The sequence below is a fragment of the Podospora anserina genome, chromosome 4, assembly GCF_000226545.1.
Source record: "Podospora anserina S mat+ genomic DNA chromosome 4, supercontig 1".
Lineage (NCBI taxonomy): Eukaryota > Fungi > Ascomycota > Sordariomycetes > Sordariales > Podosporaceae > Podospora > Podospora anserina.
The window spans coordinates 418,492-439,717 of NW_001914834.1; the positions used below are offsets into that span (position 1 = coordinate 418,492).

The 21,226-nt window shown below is 49.1% G+C and overlaps 5 protein-coding genes across 5 annotated transcripts; 3 read left to right on the forward strand and 2 right to left on the reverse strand.

The window, feature by feature from the left end:
* Positions 1–533: 533 nt before the first annotated feature.
* Positions 534–854, forward strand: PODANS_4_1167 (uncharacterized protein; the record flags this gene model as incomplete). The annotated part of the gene is made up of 2 exons (XM_001903684.1): positions 534–714; positions 769–854. 2 exons carry the CDS (start codon positions 534–536, stop codon positions 852–854), a joined length of 267 nt encoding a protein of 88 aa, XP_001903719.1.
* Positions 855–3,421: 2,567 nt separating this feature from the next.
* PODANS_4_1170 (uncharacterized protein) lies at positions 3,422–4,810 on the forward strand (the record flags this gene model as incomplete). The annotated part of the gene is made up of 2 exons (XM_001903685.1): positions 3,422–4,028; positions 4,119–4,810. 2 exons carry the CDS (start codon positions 3,422–3,424, stop codon positions 4,808–4,810), a joined length of 1,299 nt encoding a protein of 432 aa, XP_001903720.1.
* Positions 4,811–10,576: 5,766 nt separating this feature from the next.
* Positions 10,577–10,963, forward strand: PODANS_4_1174 (uncharacterized protein; the record flags this gene model as incomplete). Its single annotated transcript, XM_001903686.1, has 1 exon — positions 10,577–10,963. The coding sequence occupies one exon, from the start codon at positions 10,577–10,579 to the stop codon at positions 10,961–10,963; it is 387 nt and encodes a 128-aa protein (XP_001903721.1).
* Positions 10,964–13,491: 2,528 nt separating this feature from the next.
* On the reverse strand, positions 13,492–14,056 carry PODANS_4_1176 (uncharacterized protein; the record flags this gene model as incomplete). Its single annotated transcript, XM_001903687.1, has 3 exons — positions 13,492–13,657; positions 13,724–13,805; positions 13,957–14,056. 3 exons carry the CDS (start codon positions 14,054–14,056, stop codon positions 13,492–13,494), a joined length of 348 nt encoding a protein of 115 aa, XP_001903722.1.
* Positions 14,057–15,501: 1,445 nt separating this feature from the next.
* On the reverse strand, positions 15,502–16,056 carry PODANS_4_1178 (uncharacterized protein; the record flags this gene model as incomplete). The annotated part of the gene is made up of 3 exons (XM_001903688.1): positions 15,502–15,658; positions 15,728–15,800; positions 15,873–16,056. 3 exons carry the CDS (start codon positions 16,054–16,056, stop codon positions 15,502–15,504), a joined length of 414 nt encoding a protein of 137 aa, XP_001903723.1.
* Between the last annotated feature and the right edge of the window lie 5,170 nt (positions 16,057–21,226).

Here is a 21,226-nt window from a genome sequence, read left to right on the forward strand (position 1 = left end):
CAGGCCTTATGGCGAGTGACCTGCTTTGCCAGTAGCTGTTTACAAGCACGCGCGCTTACTGAAGGTGGCGTTGCGTGCTGACAGATTTGCAGTTTTCTCTCCCAAAGCAGGCTACCAATCAGGTCAGATCTGTACTGTGGCTGCCGCAAACTTTCAACTGCAGTTGTGCCATGATGCGATAGGCACCTTAAATGACCGTGAGGCTAGGGTGGCGTGTCTCTGTTATTGGTTGTATCAGAGCGCTGGTCAGTCGCAGATATTGGAGTTGGGCCTTGGGGGCGACCACAGCGTCTATGTCGGCGATCAGGAAAGAATCAGGACAGGTGCTGACATCTTGCGGCCAGTGTAGATAGTAGCATGAAGAATTACCATGGACAGGTATAAAGGGACGGCCCCGAATCACCTACCTACCTAGTAACTATCTTCTCAAACTCAGCCATCACACTCAGCAGTTTTCTCTCAACTCTACCAATAACCTCAACACTCCAACCGAGAAACACGAATATCACAATCTTCAAAGTCAACCCAGCAAAATGATTGCCATCAAGTCCATCCTTGCTCTCCTTGCCCTCGGCACTGCCTCTGTTCTTGCAGCTCCTGCTGCAAGCATCAAGTTCTCGCCTCGTCAGGGTAACGAGGTTTCCGTCTTTGCCTGTACCGAGGCACGCTTCACCGGAGAGTGTCGCATGATCCCGACACCGGCCGAACAGTGCTGTAAGTTAGGCTCACAAACTGAATATCAATTTTTATGGAGCTGACAGGGCCAAGTCAACATTGATCCGGCCTGGAACGACGTTATCAGCTCCATCCAGAATCTTGAGAGAGACAGGTTCAAGTGCAAGTGGTTTGAGTAAGTGGCTCTTGACAACCTAGAAGGGAATGTTTGCGTGTACTGACAAGTGAGTCGAACAGGCACCAGAACTGCGAAGGAAAGGAGTACAAGAACCAGGATGATGCCGATTTGACGGATGGGAACGGCTTTTTCGATGATCGCATTACTTCTTGGTTTTGCGAGAGGAAGTGATGCCCGAGGGGAGAGATATCATGACTGATGGCTGGCCATCATGTGCTAGGTCGAGTGTCGACAATATGGGAGTTTCATGTTTGGTTTTGTTATTATTGTGTAAGATTAGTACCTAGATACCTACACACGCTCGTTACATGTTTCTTTGTCTTGTAACCCGAATTTGTTTGCATGAAAAAGGACTTCAAAACATACAAGTCATCTATCCCGAAGTTGAGATTCTCTTGACCGGCTGGCTTCCGTTTGGGGGTAGGTAGCTCTCTGCCAACTTCATTGTGCTAATTGAAGGGCGGGGTCTCAGAAGCGTCCAACTCTTGGGACTACCTAGGTACCTACTCCCGTTACCTGTAATGGAGGTTCACAACACCAACCAAGTTGGTAACTTGTCACTTTGAAACCGGTGCTCCATCAGCTTAAAGATCCTTCATGCAACTTGAGTTTCCATGCACCAGCCCTGCGATAGGAAAACGTCGGGAGCCGTTGTCATGTCGGCTACGGGCTGTTGACGACCGCTATTGCCGACAGCCGGACCGCACCACATCCCTTTGCACCTCTTGTTTGCATCGGTGTTAACCAGCTATGTAGTGGCTCTTCGACTGGGTCGTCGGCTACGCAACCCCCTACCTCGTCAACTACGGACCAGGCCAATACGTCAACTTCCTGAGCAAGAATTTTTCGTTTGGTTAGCCGCCTGTTTTCTGTGTATCGCATTTGTTTACTTCTCTGTCTACGGGACAGAAGGTCTGTCATCGGAAGAGGTTGACGAGACGTACAGCCAGACTTCTCCAAACGTTTTTGCTTGGTGAAGCAAAGGGTCAGTACAATCGGGGAGCAAGGGTGACGCGCTTTCCGGTTAGTCCGGGGGAAGGTCGACTCTCAGTAGTGGGGTGAGTGTCAGTGAGCAGAGTGTGGTGGCTCCGGCTGTGACTCGAGCTGCAGGTCCGCATGAACGAGGAACGGGGTTAGTGCCTGTGCAGAGATCGATTCGTTGGTCAGTGCCAGTGCTGGGGCCTGGGCAGATTAACACGAGAGACGCTGGAGAGACCGGGGAGGGCTGGAAGAATGGTGTTTATTGAGGAGTCTCACCATGAGTAAGGCGGATCTGGTGAAAGGGCAGGGGGCTCACGGATGATGCTACGATAATGTCACATGTGAATATATTGCAAAATTACCTTGCATAGAGCGAACGGCGTTGGATATGGCAAGTTTAAAGCCTTTGTTGATTTTCGGAGAAAACGATGATCTTTCAGGGGTATGAATAGGGGTACCCTAACCCTTGGCAGTCCCCTCTATCTAATGCTTTTAGGCCAAGAAACGTGTGGTTGCAGCCATCAGCCTCCAATTTTTTGATTGCATGGGAATCTTCGATAGGATACTATATACCCAAAAGATTGATTAAGGGGCGTATTAATCACGCAATACGGGAACCGGTAGGTCGGGTCTGCTCGATCCGCGCTTGTCTATCTCCATGAGCCGCTCCCACCACACTAAAAGATGGTGCAGATGTCTTGGATGGTATCAGTGCATCAAAGTATCAGATTATGCTGTTTCGTCCACGACCATCGCATACCCTTCCCATTGTCTTTTAACCTTATCTAGCTGAAGTCAGACCTGCGCCCCTGATGGCAAGAGATGAGGTAGAACACGAGAATCCATTCGAGAACCTTCTCAGCGCTCAGGCTTCGGGTCAATGCGATTCGAGAGACAAAAACTCCGATTCGTGCTGTTAGACGGATGTCAGGTGCCATCTTGCCGAACAGCACCGGCGGCCCAGGTAATAACAAGGCCGATCAGCACACCCGAATCTGATTTCCCCAAGAGCACAAGCCCGGGACAAGATGCCCAACGGGGCGCTTCCCCGCATTCCAGCTTGGGGAAGTTCGGTCGACTACGATCCGGGGTTACATTCTGGGCTTCTTTCGGCTGCGCAGCCCTGGGCCGCTCTTGGCAAGACGCTGTATCGATCGGCTACAACCCTGGCCCACCCTATGGTTCTTGCTGCAAGGCACGACCGTTTGCTCTCAGGCACGAATAGAGTTGCCGGCTTGGACTGTCAACCAGGCCAAGTTCGCGGCCGGAAGCCCGGGGCCGTCGCTCCGGTTATTTTCTTGTCCCGTGTCGCCCCCGGCTCGGTTCGAAATAGCGGCGGCAATTCTTTATGGGAAATCTCCACAATGCGGAGGAGGACCAGAAGGTGATCATGACGGTGAGGTCAGAAGGGGACATGGATGGAGCCTACCCTCCGAGCCGAAGGCAAAGTGACAGTAGCACCAAGCATTGGCAGCAACCACCAGAGGAATGCATACTTAACCGACGCGATCCCTCTCTTCGGTTCCCTTCCCCTCTCCTTTGTCGTCACGGTTCCTCACTACTCCAGTGTCATCACCAACCGCCACCATGTCCTCCCTCGCCACTCTTCTCACGGCCGGTCTCACCCTCAGCGGGTTGGCTGTTGCCCAAAAGCCCGGTCCCACCAAGGAGGTGCACCCCAAGATCACCACCTACCGCTGCAGCAAGAAGCACGGCTGCAAGCCCCAGACCAACTACATCGTCCTCGACTCGCTTGCTCACCCCGTCTACCAGGCTGCTGCTCCTCAGTATGGCTGCGGTGACTGGGGCCAGAAGCCCAACGCCACCGCCTGCCCTACCAAGGAGGCCTGCGCGAAAAACTGCATCATGGACGGTGTCTCCGACTACTCGGCCTACGGTGTCACGACCAATGAGACGGCCCTGACTCTCGAGCACATTCTCCCCAACGGAAAGTTTGTCAGCCCAAGAGTCTACCTTTTGGACAAGACCAAGCAGAAGTATGAGATGCTCAAGCTCACCGGCAACGAGTTCACCTTCGACGTCGACGCCACCCGCCTTCCTTGCGGCATGAACTCTGCTCTGTACCTGAGCGAGATGCCCGCCGATGGCAACAAGAGCAAGCTCAACAAGGGCGGTGCTTACTACGGCACTGGTTACTGCGACGCTCAGTGCTTTACCACCCCCTTCATTGGTGGTGAGGTATGTTGATTTCCATGTTATCATTTGGTTTTCATCGTAGGGAGGTTTACTAACGCGATTGCGGCGAAATAGGGCAACATCGAAGGCAAGGGCTCCTGCTGCAACGAGATGGACATTTGGGAGGCCAACTCCCGCGCCACCCACGTCGCGCCCCACACGTGCAACAAGCCCGGCCTCTACCTCTGCGAAGGCGAGGAGTGCGGCGGCACCAAGGCCGGTGTCTGCGACAAGCCCGGCTGCGGGTGGAACCCCTACCGCGTCAACGTGACCGACTACTACGGCAACTCGGACGAGTTCAAGGTCGACACCCGCCGCCCTTTCACCGTCATCACCCAGTTCCCCGCCGACAAGAACGGCAAGCTCACCTCCATCAAGAGGTTCTATCAGCAAGATGGCAAGACCATTGAGACCTACTCGGTTGACGTCGATGGTCTCCCCAAGGTCGACGGTTTGAACGACGAGTTCTGCGCCGCTACTGGTGCCGAGAGGTTCCTCGAGCTGGGCGCCCACAAGGGCATGGGCGAGGCGATGACGAGGGGTATGGTTCTTGCTATGAGCATCTGGTGGGACGAGGGCGGCTTCATGAACTGGCTCGACAGCGGCGAGGCTGGGCCGTGCGCACCTACTGATGGTGACCCGAAGAATATTGTCAAGGTTGAGCCCTTCCCCGTTGTCACTTATGACAACATGAGGTGGGGTGAGATTGGCTCTACATTCAAGGTTGAGAAGGAAGGCAAGGGCAAGGGCAAGGGCAAGCACAGACGCTCGATTCAGTAGGCGATGTCCAGTGTCGAGGGAGGAGAGGTAGATAGGAAGACAAAAGCATAGCCCACGGAGGGTCGAGTACATAATGTAGTACCATGTTCAAATATGCATTCTTTATGGATTATTAGACCATCAACACATCGCTTTTGAGATATTTGCCATTGGGATATGGCTGTGCATTGCATTCGGTGACGCTGACTGTGGGAAAATTGATATCTCGGCTCGTGATCCATATATGTGGAAGAATAGTAGCATTGCGCTGATGGTATGACCGTAGACTTGCCCCTTTCAATCTCGAACAGGAGAACTTGCGCACCGGGGTTAGTTTCAGGAGACATTATATGATCTTCCAGAGGCTAACTATCTAGCGCTAAGTCAGGAACCGCTTACCCCTACAGCGCGAATCTTCTGATCTTCGGTAAGCACCAGGTGCATGATACTTACCTGCAATGGGTGCATTTGCTACGAGACTGGGGATTTACGCCTGCTCGTTCAGCCTCGTGTTAGCACTCATGGCAGGCCTTATGAACCACACGTCGTGGCGAGCGAGGAGTTTAGCCGAGTATCACGACTCACTGGAAGCATGGTTCCAGGTTGTCAGCGTCACAACAGGACCATGACTGCTGTTGGCGGTAGCTTCATCACGAGGATAGTGAGCAACAGATTACGTGAGTTCAATGGCGATGGAACATGGCTACGGTCGAGTGATATGGTTCCACTGCCCGTCAAGAAGCCCTCATCTCTGGATCAGAGCGAGCAGTGTGTATATAAGGACACGTCATCGCTTTTAAACATTACTCTCTCATCACCAACTCATTCACCATCACCACCACTAGCCAAACAACCTAACCCAACACCACCAAGATGCCTTTCACCTGGTACCGAGGCCCAGTCTCCAACTCCCCCCCCCATGGGCCAGTGGAAGCCTTTTGAAGAAATCTTCAACCTCGACAAGCCCGAAATGTTCCAAACTGGCAACACCGGCGAGGATATCGGCCCTATCTGGAACTCCGTCCTCGAGTGCGCCAAGATCGGCGTCGACGAGCGCGTCATCTTCTGCATCATCATGCAAGAGTCCAGCGGCGACGTCGGTGTCCGAACCACGTGGAACATGGATGAAGTGGTGACTGCCGGGCTGATGCAGGCTTCTGGCAGTCCTGGGTATCCCGGGTAGCATGGTCTTACGCAGGTATGTGGAGACTTTCGACGAAAGAGGGAGAATCTACCTACACTGACAAGTTGGTGGTAGTATCAAATTACTGGCATGGTCTGCCATGGAACGGAGCACTACAAGCGAAATTTGAGGGAGTTTGGAAACCAGCGGAATGCGGATACTATTTACAAGGCTTTGAGATGCTTATAATTCGGGGAGGGTGAACCAGGGGAATTTGAGTCATGGGTTGGGAGCTACCGCGGCGTATGTAAGTGTTATGGCGAACCGTCTTTGTGGTCGTCTATCTTGAGTGCCGCCTGGGGAACAACGACACGGGGGCGGAGGACCTCAAGTTGGTTTGGTTTGGATTCGTAATTAAATTTACACATTTCCGGGCAGAAGAGTATATTTTGATTTGTTTTCCGCGGTTTTTATTTCTATTAACCTCGTTCTCTAATCTGTTCGACACTGGAACATCATGCTGTGAAACGAGAGGTTCTTGTTTGGTGGGATATGTGGTGTGTGAAAATTTGCCCAATCCAACTGCAGAAGGAAGGCGGAATCAGGTGGACATTCCAAATGATGGGAAGTGGCGGCGTACTATGATCAATGGATGTGTCAAATCCATCTGAATATCCCTTATGACTTTGCTCCCAGAAGTGGAAAGCCCTGTTTGTCGGAGACTTCTCAAGACCCACTCAGACTTGCTTTGATGGCGTTGGAAATGTTGCAACTCCCGTTGTTTTAAAGTCAGAAAGTAGACACTAGTCAAACCACATATTTTTACGCACACTTTCCTCTATTTTCTCCTTACCTCCTCCGTGCCCCTTTTTTCATTAGTGTCCCAAGGCCAGCTGATTACCACGCCGCTACACGATTAATATGTGCATATCAGCCATGCTCGCCGGCTTCATGTCGGCAGTCCAAGTGCGATCCAGCCTGCCAGCTCCCTTGTAAATGGGCCGACTTGTTCCACCTCGGCGATCCGGTATTGGAATTCTTTGTCAACCTTCCGCCGCTCTCCCATCACTATCCAAAGGGGCTGGTAAGCGACTGGAAGTTAGAAACGGCGGACCACTACCGGGTGTGCGGAGCCGCTGTATGCTTCCTGGAATCCAGCGACGAAAGACCAAGCGCCGACAGAGAGCTCTCAAATATGCTTCAGAGGATGGGAGATCATCTTTCGGGTGCGTACGAGAGAGAAATAACGCTCTATCTTGTTCAGCACCCCAGGATGGAGGTTGACAAACGGCCCGAGGCGCGTGCGAAAGAAGCCTCCATCAAATACTACCGTTGGCTGGCGAGAGGACGCAGAGATGCGGAGACACCGTGGATGTTCAAGATTGCCGCAAAGAGTGTGGATACGAAGAACTCTTGGCATGGACTGGAGGCAGACGGTAAGACAATATTAAGTTCCTAAAGTTTGGTGGTGTTGGACTTAAAAACTGATCAGGTATAGGTATCGTATACAGGGTTGCTCAAGATGGATCATGAAAATCCGGAAGTCAAGAAGCTTTACCGGGCCTTTTTCATGTATGAAGAGGAATTTGAGATGTTCCTGGTGAATGTATACGGGGCGCGCAGATGCAAAAAGCATACGTCGACGACACTCTAGCCTTCGCCGAGGTGTCCGAGGTCAACGGAGTACTGTTGGTTAATCTCACGAGCAAACAACCGCTCATTTGCGGCATGCTGAGAAGATCGACCAGAAGAGCGATGCTGATGCACATGCGCTGCGAGATGCCTGCAGGCGAGGGTTGGCCTTTGTGAAAGTTATTCCTCGAGCGCGAGTTATCCCTTTACCAACCACGTCATGATTGGAAAGCTAAACTTTAATGGTGTTTTAGCCGTTTGCAAGAAGATCAAATTCCTGCGAGCAACCACACGAAACGTGGCAAGACCGATCCTCTGCCGCCATCCTGAAGAAGAAACGCTCAACACCAATGTCACGCACTGTGTGATGTTGGTGGAGCTCAAGTACGGGTTGAAGTACATCCTTGACCCAACAGGAGCTCAGTATGGGTGGACCGAGACTATACTTCCATCTCAAACTTTCAAGCAATACCGCATGACGAAACATACCCATCATTCAGGCCCCTCTGATGATCGCTCCGTATATTGGGACGAACGGCTCCATGACATCACAACGCAAACCTCATCGGAATTTCAGCAACAATATGGTCAAGACATCCCGACGATTCTTGGGCCCCCAGACCATTAGAAGTTTCTAGAGAATCACGCTTTGTTCCTGGGGGAGATGGAGCGCACCATGAAGACACCGCCAACGCCATGAAGCTTCTGTGAGGCTGATCATGAACCCAAAGTAGGTTCTAGACTGTGGGGATATGGGGGATAGTGAAGTGATCACGCTTTCCTCTCCCCATGTTTCGCGGTGTCGAGCCTTCATGTAAAATGTTCATTCAAAACCTTCACGGCTTGACGAAAATCAAAAAGAAATACCTGGGACGAAAGATACACGGCAATCAGATCCCGCGTAATCCGCAAGGGGTGGTTGCCCAGGGGGGTTTTGGGCTCAGGAGCCCTAAGACTTGGTCCGTCTAGAAACAAGAGATACGCAATACAAGTTCTATCATAAATTCAGTCGAACAATGGGAAACCATAATTCAAATACTTTTTGGTGTTGATATATGTGGCAGGCAGTCTCTTTCTCATCTTATCGGACGCTTGGACGACAAACAAGCTGCCAAGGGTACCAGACCGGGCTATAAGGGGGAACGATCATGTTCTCACTCGGAGAAATCACTGTGTACCGTAGCTTCTCTAGCGTAGAAAAAAGGAACTTTCTTCATGTCGCATTATCGGGCGTATGCGAAGCCACGCTTCCGGAGTGGCGCATCTTGACCCCAGTACTTCTCGCTTGCTCCCAGTGGGAGCAGCGGTTCAGTGAATCCTTCAGACTTTGCCCCACCTACAAACACACTTTAAGGCGTCGACCTCGCGACGAAGTTCCGCATACGACGTATCCAATAGATGGCTCCCGTTGAGGAAGACAAGCTTTGCAATACGAGAGGGACATCGCATATGACGGGAGTCCGAAGTTGCCAAGTCGATACCTTTAAGTTAGCAGTATGATTGTGGTTGTCGGTTAATGAATGTTTCTGTGCGAGTACGGCGCAGATGGCTCGACTGAATCTTAGAGGGAAACATGCTGGCTGTCACTACGCTGCTTCGGTCACCGAAAGTAAATACAAACTACCACCACATTACTAAACTTTCGCACATTCTCAAGACACGGCCTCAGGGGAGTAGGCGAAGTGTTGAAACACCCTCACGACGATGGTTGGCTGTATCGTATCGCCGGGGTTCCAGACCGCCTCTAGGTATTCTGGCGCTAGATGGTGATGCAGCTGGATAGTGCCGTTGACAATCTCTTCCCGCATTTCCTGCCAGCATGAAGCGTTCGTTGATGCATCTGTCTCGCTCCTCGTTCATGAGTAGCCACCTATCACCACTGCTCTTCTGACATTCGAGATCTCTCGAATTTTGACATTTAACCGATTTCAATTTAGATTCAACTGCCATTCGTGTGGAAAAGATTACTGTCTTCGCCGGCATCCTCATCGCACCACTTCCAGCTATCAAGCACTCACGTCCTATTGCCAGCGGGTAGGTAAATACGTGACGACTGCACTGCGTCCCATAGCTTAAAGCAACGTACCTACCTTAGATGCTTCAAGGTTATCCCACGGCAACATCCCATTAGAGCTGGTTCAGTCACGTCCGGCGAGTTAGACCACAGACCCATGGTAAAGGATTCGTGATCCTGCAACTGCGACCCTGTGAATAGCGCCCTTCATGGTCTCGACAATTCTATTTGTCCACGTAGGGTTTACACCTGGTCGCAATCAACATGCTACCTGACTACTTTTGCGACCGAGATGGCCTGGCATTTTCCTTGCAAAGCGGTTCGCGGCTGTTCAAGCCGAGAAACAGGCCGTATTGCTGGATTGAGGTTCTGAACTATCAAAATTCGTTGTTAGCTGTATTTGCCAGGTTTTTGCGAGGTCCTAACTAGAAAACTGCTGTTTGACTAGTAGTGCGCCAGGAAGGGGGCTTTGCAGATAGATGCCCGTTTGTTCAGAAGTATTAGCTGGATTGTACGATGTCTGCACACACCCTCTGGACGGTCAACCTCTTTCACCAAGGTACTCAGGACTATCTGGCCGCCACTCCGGACAAGACCTGTGGCGGCAAGGGTGGCTACGGTGCCAGGTCTCCACCGGACCGGGGAGTCAAGGACTGATGACCTAGCGGCAGAAAGTAATCATGATTCCATCAACAGCTTTTGCCGTTCGAAGGATTCTAGAGCCTAGACAGACTGATCTTGGACATGCGAGATCATGCCACAGCGCCATTGTTGAACGGTGGCCGGGGTTATCGTCGGTCAGACATGCGTGATTCTGGGATATAAAGAGTCGAGTCTCGACGTCTTTCCTCCTTTCTTTTGAGCAGCAGCCGCAGCAGCATCTTACCTCGCTCACCTCGACACTCCGCCACCTACCACTCTCAGATTCAGCCTTCTGTGCTCCACAAGTGAGTATTCCTGACTTGCATCGGCCTCAAACCCGCTCTGACTGATCACCGCAACCCCCTTTCTAGTCAAAATGAAGTTCACCCTCGCAGCCGCAGCTTTTGCATTCCTAGCCAGCGCCGCCGACGCCGCCACCGCCAAGATCACCACCAGCTGGATCGTCAACGCCGGCCTTCTTCCCGTCACGACGTGTTATTATCATGGCGAGGACGGCAAGACCTACTTCATGGGCGACTTCAGCGATGGCTGCCGCGGCACCAAGCACGATTGGGTTCGCCAGATCTGCGTAGACTCATCAAAGGCTAGGGCGCACATCACCTTTTCCGGCGGCACCAGGAGGTGCTTCAAGCAGACTTGGAGGAGCTCAGAGTGCGTCGGAACGGGACCTGAGTCCTGCTACAAGGGCATCTGCCCCACGTGCTCCAGGGCCGAATACACCCCGACTTCGTGCACCTGGTGAGAGCTGAAGGCAGTCGAACCGGTTTACCATCCAGGAGAAGCTCGGTTGTCTTGGTTGGTTGAGACTTCTCAGGCAGCCTGCCATGTATCCGATATTCAATTGAGGCTTTTGTTTTGAAGTTTTTATTTCCATTCATTCTTTCATGAGGAACTGGTTTAGTGGTAATAGGTGACTTGGAAAATATGGGGGTTCAACAAGATTCCATAGCTCAATTCATAATGATCTTCGTTGGCTTCTTGCGTCCTTGATGCTTTTGTGAATGATTCTCGTCATTCCCCCTTGCCTTATGCCGCATCAACGAGCTTGCCGGATGAATTGTTTATATGCACTCCCTAGCACGGTGATGCCGCTCTAACGATGAATATACCTGTAGGCTAAACGCGATAACATAAGCGAGCAAGATAAGGCTTTGATTATCTGTATTTTCAACATCTCGATCCTTTGTCCATGGAACGGCGTCTGTTTATCATCAAATTCAGCATACCAACTAAACATGACCTACCGTGACATACCATGCGACTTCCCCCTCGACGAGCTCAGCTCTGACTCCGAGCTCGGTAATCTTGGAAATCCCTTGACCAGGCGAAAATTACATCCCGCCGATGAAAACGTCGGCCCTGAGCATGCAAAACGTTTGAGGGCACTGTGGGATCCTCAGCCGCTGGACAACCTGCCAAAGAAGGACCTGGATAGGATTGATGCGGAGAATACTTTCATGAGGTCCCAACTGGAGATTGCCGTCAAGTTCATTTAAGAGAATCACAAGAGTCAAGGATGAGTAACCTGACCTAGTCCTTCAAATAGCGAATAAGCAATCTCCGTGGAATGAGATAATAACTGACTTTTGCAATTTTTTTAGACCTTCCACCAGCCATTAAAGCTCTTGTTCAGTCACGTCAAAAGTCAGCAAAGGCCACAGCCGACGAGTTGAAAAACCGCATCGAGCATGTCTATAGCGAGCGCTACACTGGTCCGGGCAGTCCATTCAACCCAGCCAGCCATGTTGCAGTTCCTGGATTCAATCAGAAAAATGCTGGATCTAAACGATGCCCACGCCGCAAAAGAAGCCTATAAATGCGTTGTCTTCCCAAGCAGCCGATGGTATGATCGAAATTCCGACCACCAGTACGAATCCGGTTACTCAAGTGACGACTTTTACGACGATGAAGACGATTTCGATTCTGAAAGCGAAACTGACGAGGGTGAAGCGAATAGTCCCTAGGTTGCCCGCCTAAAGTATATTGTCGACGATAATGAGTACATCCGTGCAAAGTTCCCGATCAAGGAGCATGATAATCTGCTTGACAAGCTTTTTGTTGATGTGATCAAGAAGAGAACGGAGGATGGGAAGCGGTGGAGTTGGGGGTATAAGTTGTGTGATTTGAATAAAGAAGCGGACGATCTCCTTTCAGAAATTGGTGTTGAGCACTGGTTTCCAAAATCACGAGAGTTGTTGCAGAAGATTGAGGAAGCGAACCCAAAGAAGGAGATGGCAGTATATGAGCCGTCAAAGAGGAAGAAACGGGCATATCAGGAAGACTGAGGCGAACGTCGTCCAAAGCACCACGCAGATTGGGTATCAGGAATCGGCGCTTATAGTAACTTGAACCTCTAGATCAATGCAAAAGAGATGGTTTGAGCATTTCAATCTATTTTTATTCGAATTGACCCCCTTTGTGGAGGCTTCATCAAGGTTTTGAAGGCTTTCTGGTTCTAGTTTTTTTTAAAAACCTTTTCTTGGATACGGCATGGGGCTGACACAATGTCAAGGCTTAAAAGGCGTACAGAAAACTGCTCGGTTTTTATTTCTTTCTTAGCTTACAATTCGGTTCTCAGCGTCAAGTTACCTTATACTCCGCCTCGACCGGGGAACACCGAGCCACCCACTGTGCCCACTATTGTGCGAAAAACAACCATTCAGACGAGTCGTCACCACATTGTTTTCACCGCCAACCTTCTTTGAGTTTTATCATCTAAATTGGCGATTCCTACCACCTAATCCAACCCCTCAGTGATCAGCAACACCAAATCAGATAAGATTTCTCTACAGGAAATGGACCAAGAGTAGTTAGTTGCCCAGGTGGTCTTGGGCTCAGGAGCCCAAACACGTCAGTGTAGGAACAACGAACACGCAATACAAGTTATATCCAAAGTTCAGTCCAACAATGGGAAACTATGATTTAAATATCATTTTAGTATACATAGATAAATACAGATTAATACCGCACCCGGGCTTTAATATCTCCTTGATAAAGTATTGGATAGGTAATCCAGGGGAGATTTATGCGATGTACACAGCAGCTCTTATCCAACAATATATTTCCGGCTCCACTAAAAGTAAGGTAGCCGCTACCTACTTGCATCTCTACATTCTCAAAGTCAACCTATATGCTAGAAAGAAAGAACGGTGATATGCAGACCACCAAGAGATCAGGAAAACATATTCCTCAAAAGAATGAACGGCTCATAATCGAAACTCCCCTTGTTCCACTCCTTAAATCACCTCTGTCATCTTCTGTCTTCAGTGTTTACTGCTGCTCAGCCACCTCCACAGCCCCAGAGCCGCCAGCTGCTGTGCGGAACTGTCTGGTGTTGCAACGCCAGGAGCTGATGCGGTCGCTGAAGAAGCCGTTGCCATCGTGAAGATTGGCATCCTCCTGGTTACCGTAAGAGCGGCCTCCGCAGTTGGAGTGTCTTTGAACGGAAATGTTAGCGTTACTACAAAGATACAAGAAAAAGAACGGTGATGGTAATACTTACTCATACCAGACACAGTGGAAGCGGCTCTTGTCAAGGTTGCGGATGGAGCTGATGCGGTCATTGTAGCTGCCGGGGACATTGACTGGGTGGTGGTTGGGTTAGGTTTCTAGCTTTTCGGGTTGAATCAGGCTGGTAATGTATCTTACAGCATGAACCGGGGTTGGATCCAAAGGTTTGGCACGGGTTGCCCCAGCGAGCGTTCTAGCAGGCAAACACAAAGGCCGTGTTCTGACGAGCCGTGATGCTGCTGTCAGATGAGGTATCCACTGCAGGGGCAGCGGTGGCTGAGAGGACGCCCATGGCGATGAGGATGGTGGTCTTCAGGTTGAACATTTTGAAAGTGCGGAATGGTGGTATTGTATGTGCTAGGGTACTGGAGCGTCGTTCTTGATGCTGTGTGTGGTCGATGATGATGATGATGATGGAAACTTGAATGACGAGGAAAGGCTGCCACATTTATACTTCCTTTCAGCTCTGATCTAGCTACTTCGAATCCTTCAAGAACCGCACAATACTTGCACCTCACAGATGAATGACAAATCTCAGTATCATCACGAATCAAAACCATCATCATTGGCGATGATGCGTGGTAAAGTCTGCGCCTTGGATCATCATTCTCGGCTTCCCAGATAGGATAACCAAAGCCTTTTGGTAGGAACACTCTTGAGACATAAACACATGGTTGATTCACTTGCAGTTATTCAGCCATACAGCCTACGTTTTCGAATGAACAACAGACAGAGTTGAAGACAGACTTCAAGAAGGTTGATACTGGGACATGGGGAAACAAGCCCATGACGTATCCATGTATCTTGGTGTTGGTTACTAAACTTTGCATTATAGACCTCACACGAAACCGGAAAGACCACCACACGTTTGAGCCGTCTTTTACATGTCTTGGTACTGAATATCATGTGTATTGTAGGTAGACAGACAGACGGAGGTTTCTATCTGTTTGGTCGGTCTTACTCAAAGTGATCAAAGAGACCGATGTCTTGGTTTGTCACCCTTCATCGTGGCGTAGCTGACGGATTCTCCAATACTTTTTATCCTACAAACTAGAACCTTCCTACTTGTGTCTAGGTCTTATGTGCTGTCTCACAGCCTTGTGGCTCTGTGAGCTGGCGTCTGACAATGCGGCCCCCAATGATCTACAAATCACTGCATTTCGGCCCCTGGCATCCAGATCAACCACATCATGATGACCATTGAAGGAAGAACTCTGAAACATCATGTCATCAAAACAATTGTTGATTTATAGTAAGGGACCTTGGCTGCAATTAAGGGACTGGAATGTTTTTCTGTCAGCATGTCAAAATGAGCTCCTGGTGGAATGAAGATGTCGGGAACTTGTGGTTGTCGATCATGCACAAAGTCCTAGCAGAACGTGACATTGAGTGCTCACAAATCATCCCTTGTCTCCAATACCGCTTAGGATGTCTATTCTTCTCATGGATAGATGCGACTATCTCACGGTTATGCCAAGCACGAGAAGCAAAATCGCAGGTAAAAGTTGTCTTTACTGTCTGCCTCACCAAGCGAGGACTGGCTGACCTCTGCTAGCTATGTATGTTTTCTATCTACTAGACCAGATGTCCCCATACCACAGAAGTAGAGAACCCGCGCAGAGGTAAAATGAAGTAAAAAGAATGACCGTCCAAAAGGCGTACTGTGAACCGCCAGATCTCACAAGAAAAAAACATCTCCGAAATTCTGAACCATGAGTTGAATGTGAACGGTTGCTGATCACCAACACAGCTAGCTGAGTGCAAACCACGTTAGGCCTCGACCTCAGTGGCGTTCTCCGCCTCAGCAGTGCGGAACTGCTTGCGGTTGCAGCGCCAGGAGCTGATGCGGTCGTTCCAGAAACCGTTGCCGTCGTTAAGCTTGGCATCCTCCTGGTTGCTGTAGCTAGCACCCTGGCAGTCGTAATGCCTGAGATCATGTCAGTTGTCTAGAATAGTTAATGGGTTCTGGGGATCGAGATGAACTTACTCATACCACACGCACTGGAAGCGACCCTTGTCCTGGTTGCGGATGGCGCTGATGGAGTTGTCCCAGTCGCCGGGGATACCAACTAGAGAGATAATCTATGAGTATCACATACTTGGGGGGCATGTGGGTGGTCGAAAATGGGAAAGGAGCTTACTGCACTGGCCTGCAAGACCTTCGAGGAGGCGGCACGGCTGGCCCCAGTTGGTGTTCTGGCAAGCCCAGACATAGGCAGTGTCGTCGAGAGCGACAACGGTGTCGCTGTCGACGGCCGCGGGAGCAGCAGAGACAGAGACGCCGCCGAGGGCGAGAAGAGTGACGAGGGCCTTGATGCTGAACATTTTGACAAGAGTGGTAAGGACAAGTGATAGTTGTCTGGAGGCGGTTTCTTGAGTTGATGGAAGAGGTCTGCTGTCTTGCTGATGTCCGAAACTGGTGAAGAACTTGAATCTTGTTACGGGGCTAGATGGCCGCCTCTTATACTTTTCCCGCTCCCTCCTTCGTCTTTCAACGACTCGCCAAGGATAGTATTCTCCTCTCCAACTTCCAACCGCATCCAATCATGGCATCTGCTCACCACGCCCCCTCAACCTTCACCGAATGGTTACCTGACATGTATCACTACGTGCTTGTGATTCATTGAACGTGTTGGGTGCTCCGTGAGTAGCAACATGCAATCCAACCTCCCGTCTTAGTCATGAGACTTTGTTTACAAGAAAATTCTCTTCATCCGGGCAGTCACCACCAGACACTCGTATCGTGAATCATGAAACCATTTTGGGCTAGCCTATAATATCAACCTGCTTCACTTCAATCTCTATGCTGGCTACTCGTAGGTACGAACCCGATATGCTTGGCATTCTAAACCCTTCCCGCTTGCGGCTCGGTCCTCAACGCGAGTGACATGCCTACACCACCTGCAGTTCACCATCTGCAGTTGGCGATCATGGGTTACATCCCGACAGTTTCCGGGGATTTGTCGCTGCTTATAAGCATGACATTGAACAAAAAGCATTGCATGATCTACCTAACTCAACACAACCAACAGCCACGTTGGTAAGCTCAGACAAATTGTCTGCCGGCCACACCACTGCATGGAATGGGAATAAAACGGTTAAGATAAAGTTTCCGGCAGCATCTTGAGTCTGTTTTGGGAAATTCGTCTATCTCTATGAAGTGTAAAGAGGGAAGGTGACAATCAGGATGCAGGGGTAACCGGCTGAATTGCCTCACCATTGGTGTTGAGCTGGCATGGCAAGTTTCCAGCGGCTCAGCTGACAGGGTAAAGACGCCCACCAATCCAATTTACCTACAGGAATAAATCTGAACAAGAAAGATCACCGCATGTCGGGTACTTTCACCTTGAGAAGACATCGCCATGGAAGCTGATCGACGCTGTTTATTACCCAACACCTGTAGAGATATATAGCACCCGGCTTATTCTGTGGGTAGGATGTCCCTTGGTTCCACAACACGCGTGTAGCATAGCATCAACCAACTTGACATCCGTTGGCTGCTACTCCCCTTGCTGTCTAGGACACAGGCCATGGATGAACCCCTGAGACATTACCTTCCTGAATAAGATGAGGCTAGAGGCGGTCAGCACCTCATCAGTAATGAAGCCCCGCGGTGACGATAGGATCGCAGCATCCAATTTTAGTATCATGTTATGACCTGTTGTTAAACAGAGGCTGACACGGAAAAAGGCTTAGCTGGTTTAGGTCCCGAACGTAGTGATGTAGGAAGACGATAGGAAGTTAACCTACATGTTCTTGTGCGCGTATCGTTGTTCGTAACGATGCATACCCAGTGTTGCGGACTCTCCAGCACCGATACACGGAGACTGCCTGGCACCTTCCTCACCCCTTCAATAAAGCCATTTGCAGGTATTCACTGCCTGTTTCCTTTCTCGTTAAACCTTGTGCCGTAGGATTTGTTGTGGAGTGATTGGGCATGGATTTACAGTAAACGGCCACTTTTGAACTTGTTGGTCACATCATGCGTGCCGGGAGCTCCATGAGACGTTGCTCACTTAGCGACCATATCGTCTTGTTTGCGGTCAAAGACCAGGGTCAAGAGTGCCTTGCTAGTCTAGACTGAAGTTTATTAGATGGCGTAGGGGTCAGGGAAGGCCCGATCGGGCTCCATTGTCCCGAATCCCGATGCCAATGATTGCTTTGGCTTCCTCAAGTACATGTGGTAAGAAGTGAAAGCCTTGCAGGCCTGTTTCTTTTCAACTTCCTTTGGAGCCTTCTCCTCCTACGTTTGGGATCCGTCCTCTCACCAACACTCGCCTGATGTCGCGGGAAGGTAGACCAGTGTAATATATACGTCTTCTCATTAATTGCTACACTCTTGTGAGATGCCTGTAGCTAATATTGTTCGCACTAATGGTATACACCTATGTGATCGAACAGGTTGATGTGTTTATACTTGATTCCATATTTGTGTTAAAGTGGTGTGAAAACAATGGGGGTAGATGGGAAGATGATACTGAACACCAATGGTCAAGCCCTTGATCAATAGGTTCCTACCTACCTAGGAACAACCTTATCATTGTCACTTCCGGTTGCCACTTACAAAACCAAAGGTTTGGGTGTCGGACCACACCTTTTGTCAAGCATCCCACAGCTTGATCCTCCGGCAGAGGCGCTGTTCCTGCTGGCTTGGGGAGAGTGCCAGTTAATTTCCTGGTTCACAAGCGGACGATACGGGTGATGGGTTCTTCCACTGACGGCATCGTATCTGATTTCCTGTGTTCTGGAACCGATTGGAAACAGATGGCATGGAGGTTTGTTTGAAGAAATGCTGCTGGAAGCCATAATATTGGATGCAGACAAGAGTGGTGTAACACCACGAACTCAGGCGACTGAGAGAGATGCCCAGTCCTGCACCGATTGTAGGTCGCGATCATCACAATCAACAGGAAAGTGAGGCTGCCTGCAGATTCTAGGCCTGTACAATCGATGACCAAAGGCCAGTTCGCCATGCGGCTACGACTTTTAAGAGAAATTCTAGGGGGGCATTACCGTTTTTCAAGGGGGTCCATTACAGTTTTTTCTAGGGGGCATTACCGCCGATATGGTTAGGGTTATATATAGTCCCTCACTTGCCTTGTAGATTATCAACCACATTATCAACCACATCAACGCTCACACCCTTGTAATTGAGACCTTTGCGGAAGGCCTGGCAATTCAAGCCCTGGCAATGGAAGCCCTGGCAATTGAAGCGCTCTGTGAGGTATTGTGAAGTTAGAGGCCTGCATCGGCGCGTGGGCATCAGGCATCAACACCACGGCAGTACATTAACCCAATACTTCCAAATATAAATATACACTGTAATTTTTATGGTAAAAAATACAGTGTAATATTGGCGATAATGGAAATAAACGGGTGTAATGGGAAAGGTGCGTTGTAGAAGAGGGGGTAATTTGCCCCTAGAAAAAGGGCAATGCCCCCCCTACAATTTCTCGCTTTTAAAGTCTCGTCCTCCCGCCATTACTTACAATCCGACTTTTCCTGGTGCAGGCCCATTCTCAAACTACACCCGATGTGTCCTGGGTTACCATGACTGGCGTTTCAGCTCTGCTGGGGTCAAACCCCAAAAACTATAGCTTTATTTTAGATGGTCCGGGAGACATAGAAAAGATGACCGGAGTTGTCACCGATCTTGCAACCGACCGAAGTTTAACCCAGCACTTGAATGCCAAGTTTGGCGCCGCTCTCTGCACCGCTATCATCGATCAGGTCCTCAAATCAAGCCTCGCACGATCCGCAACCCTCCTGATCGAGAAAGGAATTTATGTCATCTAAACATGCTCGCCCGTCTTCCAAAAGCTCATCCACGGCATCGCCAAAACTTCGTTAAACAAACCAATTTTCGGTGCCACAGCGGTCAAACATGTGTCGAGGATCTTCCGGAGCCATGCTATCGCGAATGCTGGCGTGTGGACGGTGATGAGTGGTTGGCGTCTGTTCAAGCATTGGGGGAGATGGAACACCTGGGAAGAGACGAAGAAAACGATCTTTAAGGACGGCACGGCCCATGGACGCGCTATGTTTGGGTGGATACTCGGATCTGTCGTTATGGGTGCATTTGGAATTTCTGCCTTTCCGGCTGCCGTGGGAGCGTTCGTCTTCGCCCTTGGAGGCCGCGAGATTGGTAAGATGCTTAGCGATATGATCATTGGGGACAGTTCGAGTGATGGGGATCATGGGGAGAAAGCGGGGGATGGTGGAGAGAAAGGGAGCTAATGATGTTGAACATGGCGAGGATCGGGGAAGGAGACGCTGACAGTTACTGTGTTCTCCCCGGTCAAGGCAAATGTATTGCCGCTTTTGGAATTGGGTGGGGTGTATAGTTAGGAGCAACACCACTGCCTCTTCCACCCTACCCCCCTGTCAATTTCAGCTTGGAAACAATGTGTTTGATCTCGAAATGCCCAAATTAACAAGCTTAAGTTCGAATACCTGGTTTGCAAATCAAGGTAAAGGCCTAGTTAAATCGTCATATAAACCAACGTACTACTTGTCTTAACTACAGTTCCGTTTCATATTTATTATTTTTATTATTATTATTTATTCCTACTCCGTTCTACCCTAAAAAGAGTGTGTCGGTCCTGCTGATGCTATTTATATAGGAAAAAACTGTGCCTGGAGCCGGGTAAAAAACCTATATCGGTAACAAATAGGAAATAATTGTTGAAAAAGCCAGATAGTTGCAAAATAAGGAAAGGTCCCAATAAGGCCTTGAGCACTAGTGGTCCTCGACTTCCGCTCCGGCCGCCGCTTCTACCTCTTCCTCCCTTATTAATATATCCTCCTACTTAAATTCCAGATTTCTCGCTAAGCTATATTCCAATAAGCGGCCGGAATCCATTAGCTAACTTAGAACCTTTCCTAACAGCCTTCGGTTCCGAGACCCTATACCTTATAGTACGAGGCTAAGATCTCGATACGTACGGATAGTATTTATTAGTTAGGTTCTAAGCTTCGGTAGTACTGGGCACTATATAACGAGGTACTTAATTATTTTACGGCCTTCTCTGTAAGTATAATACGAGAGTAGTTAGGTATAGAATTTACTATTTAAATAGGAAATCTATTACGAATATAATATAGATATCCGTAAAAAATAATTAATAGGGAAAAAGAGGTACGGTAATTAATTAAAAGAAAGGAGGATAGATTAATAAAAGGTAGATTATCCGGGATATAAAAGAATTATAAACGATTTTAAGGAATTATTTATAATCCTTAAAAGTCGGTTATAATCTAAGGAGAAATAAAATAATCTAGGCTTAATATTAGGTTTATATATACGGAGGAATTAAATAATTTATAAATAATTTTATAATATATAATTTATAATTATATTTATAGTATTTTATATTTATATTAAAATATTTTATGATATATTATTTAACTATATTAAATTAATTATTAAAAATTACTTTTAACCCGTATCCCTTTTAAAGGTTCTATATAGGGGTTCGTTATAAAGTCCTATAAA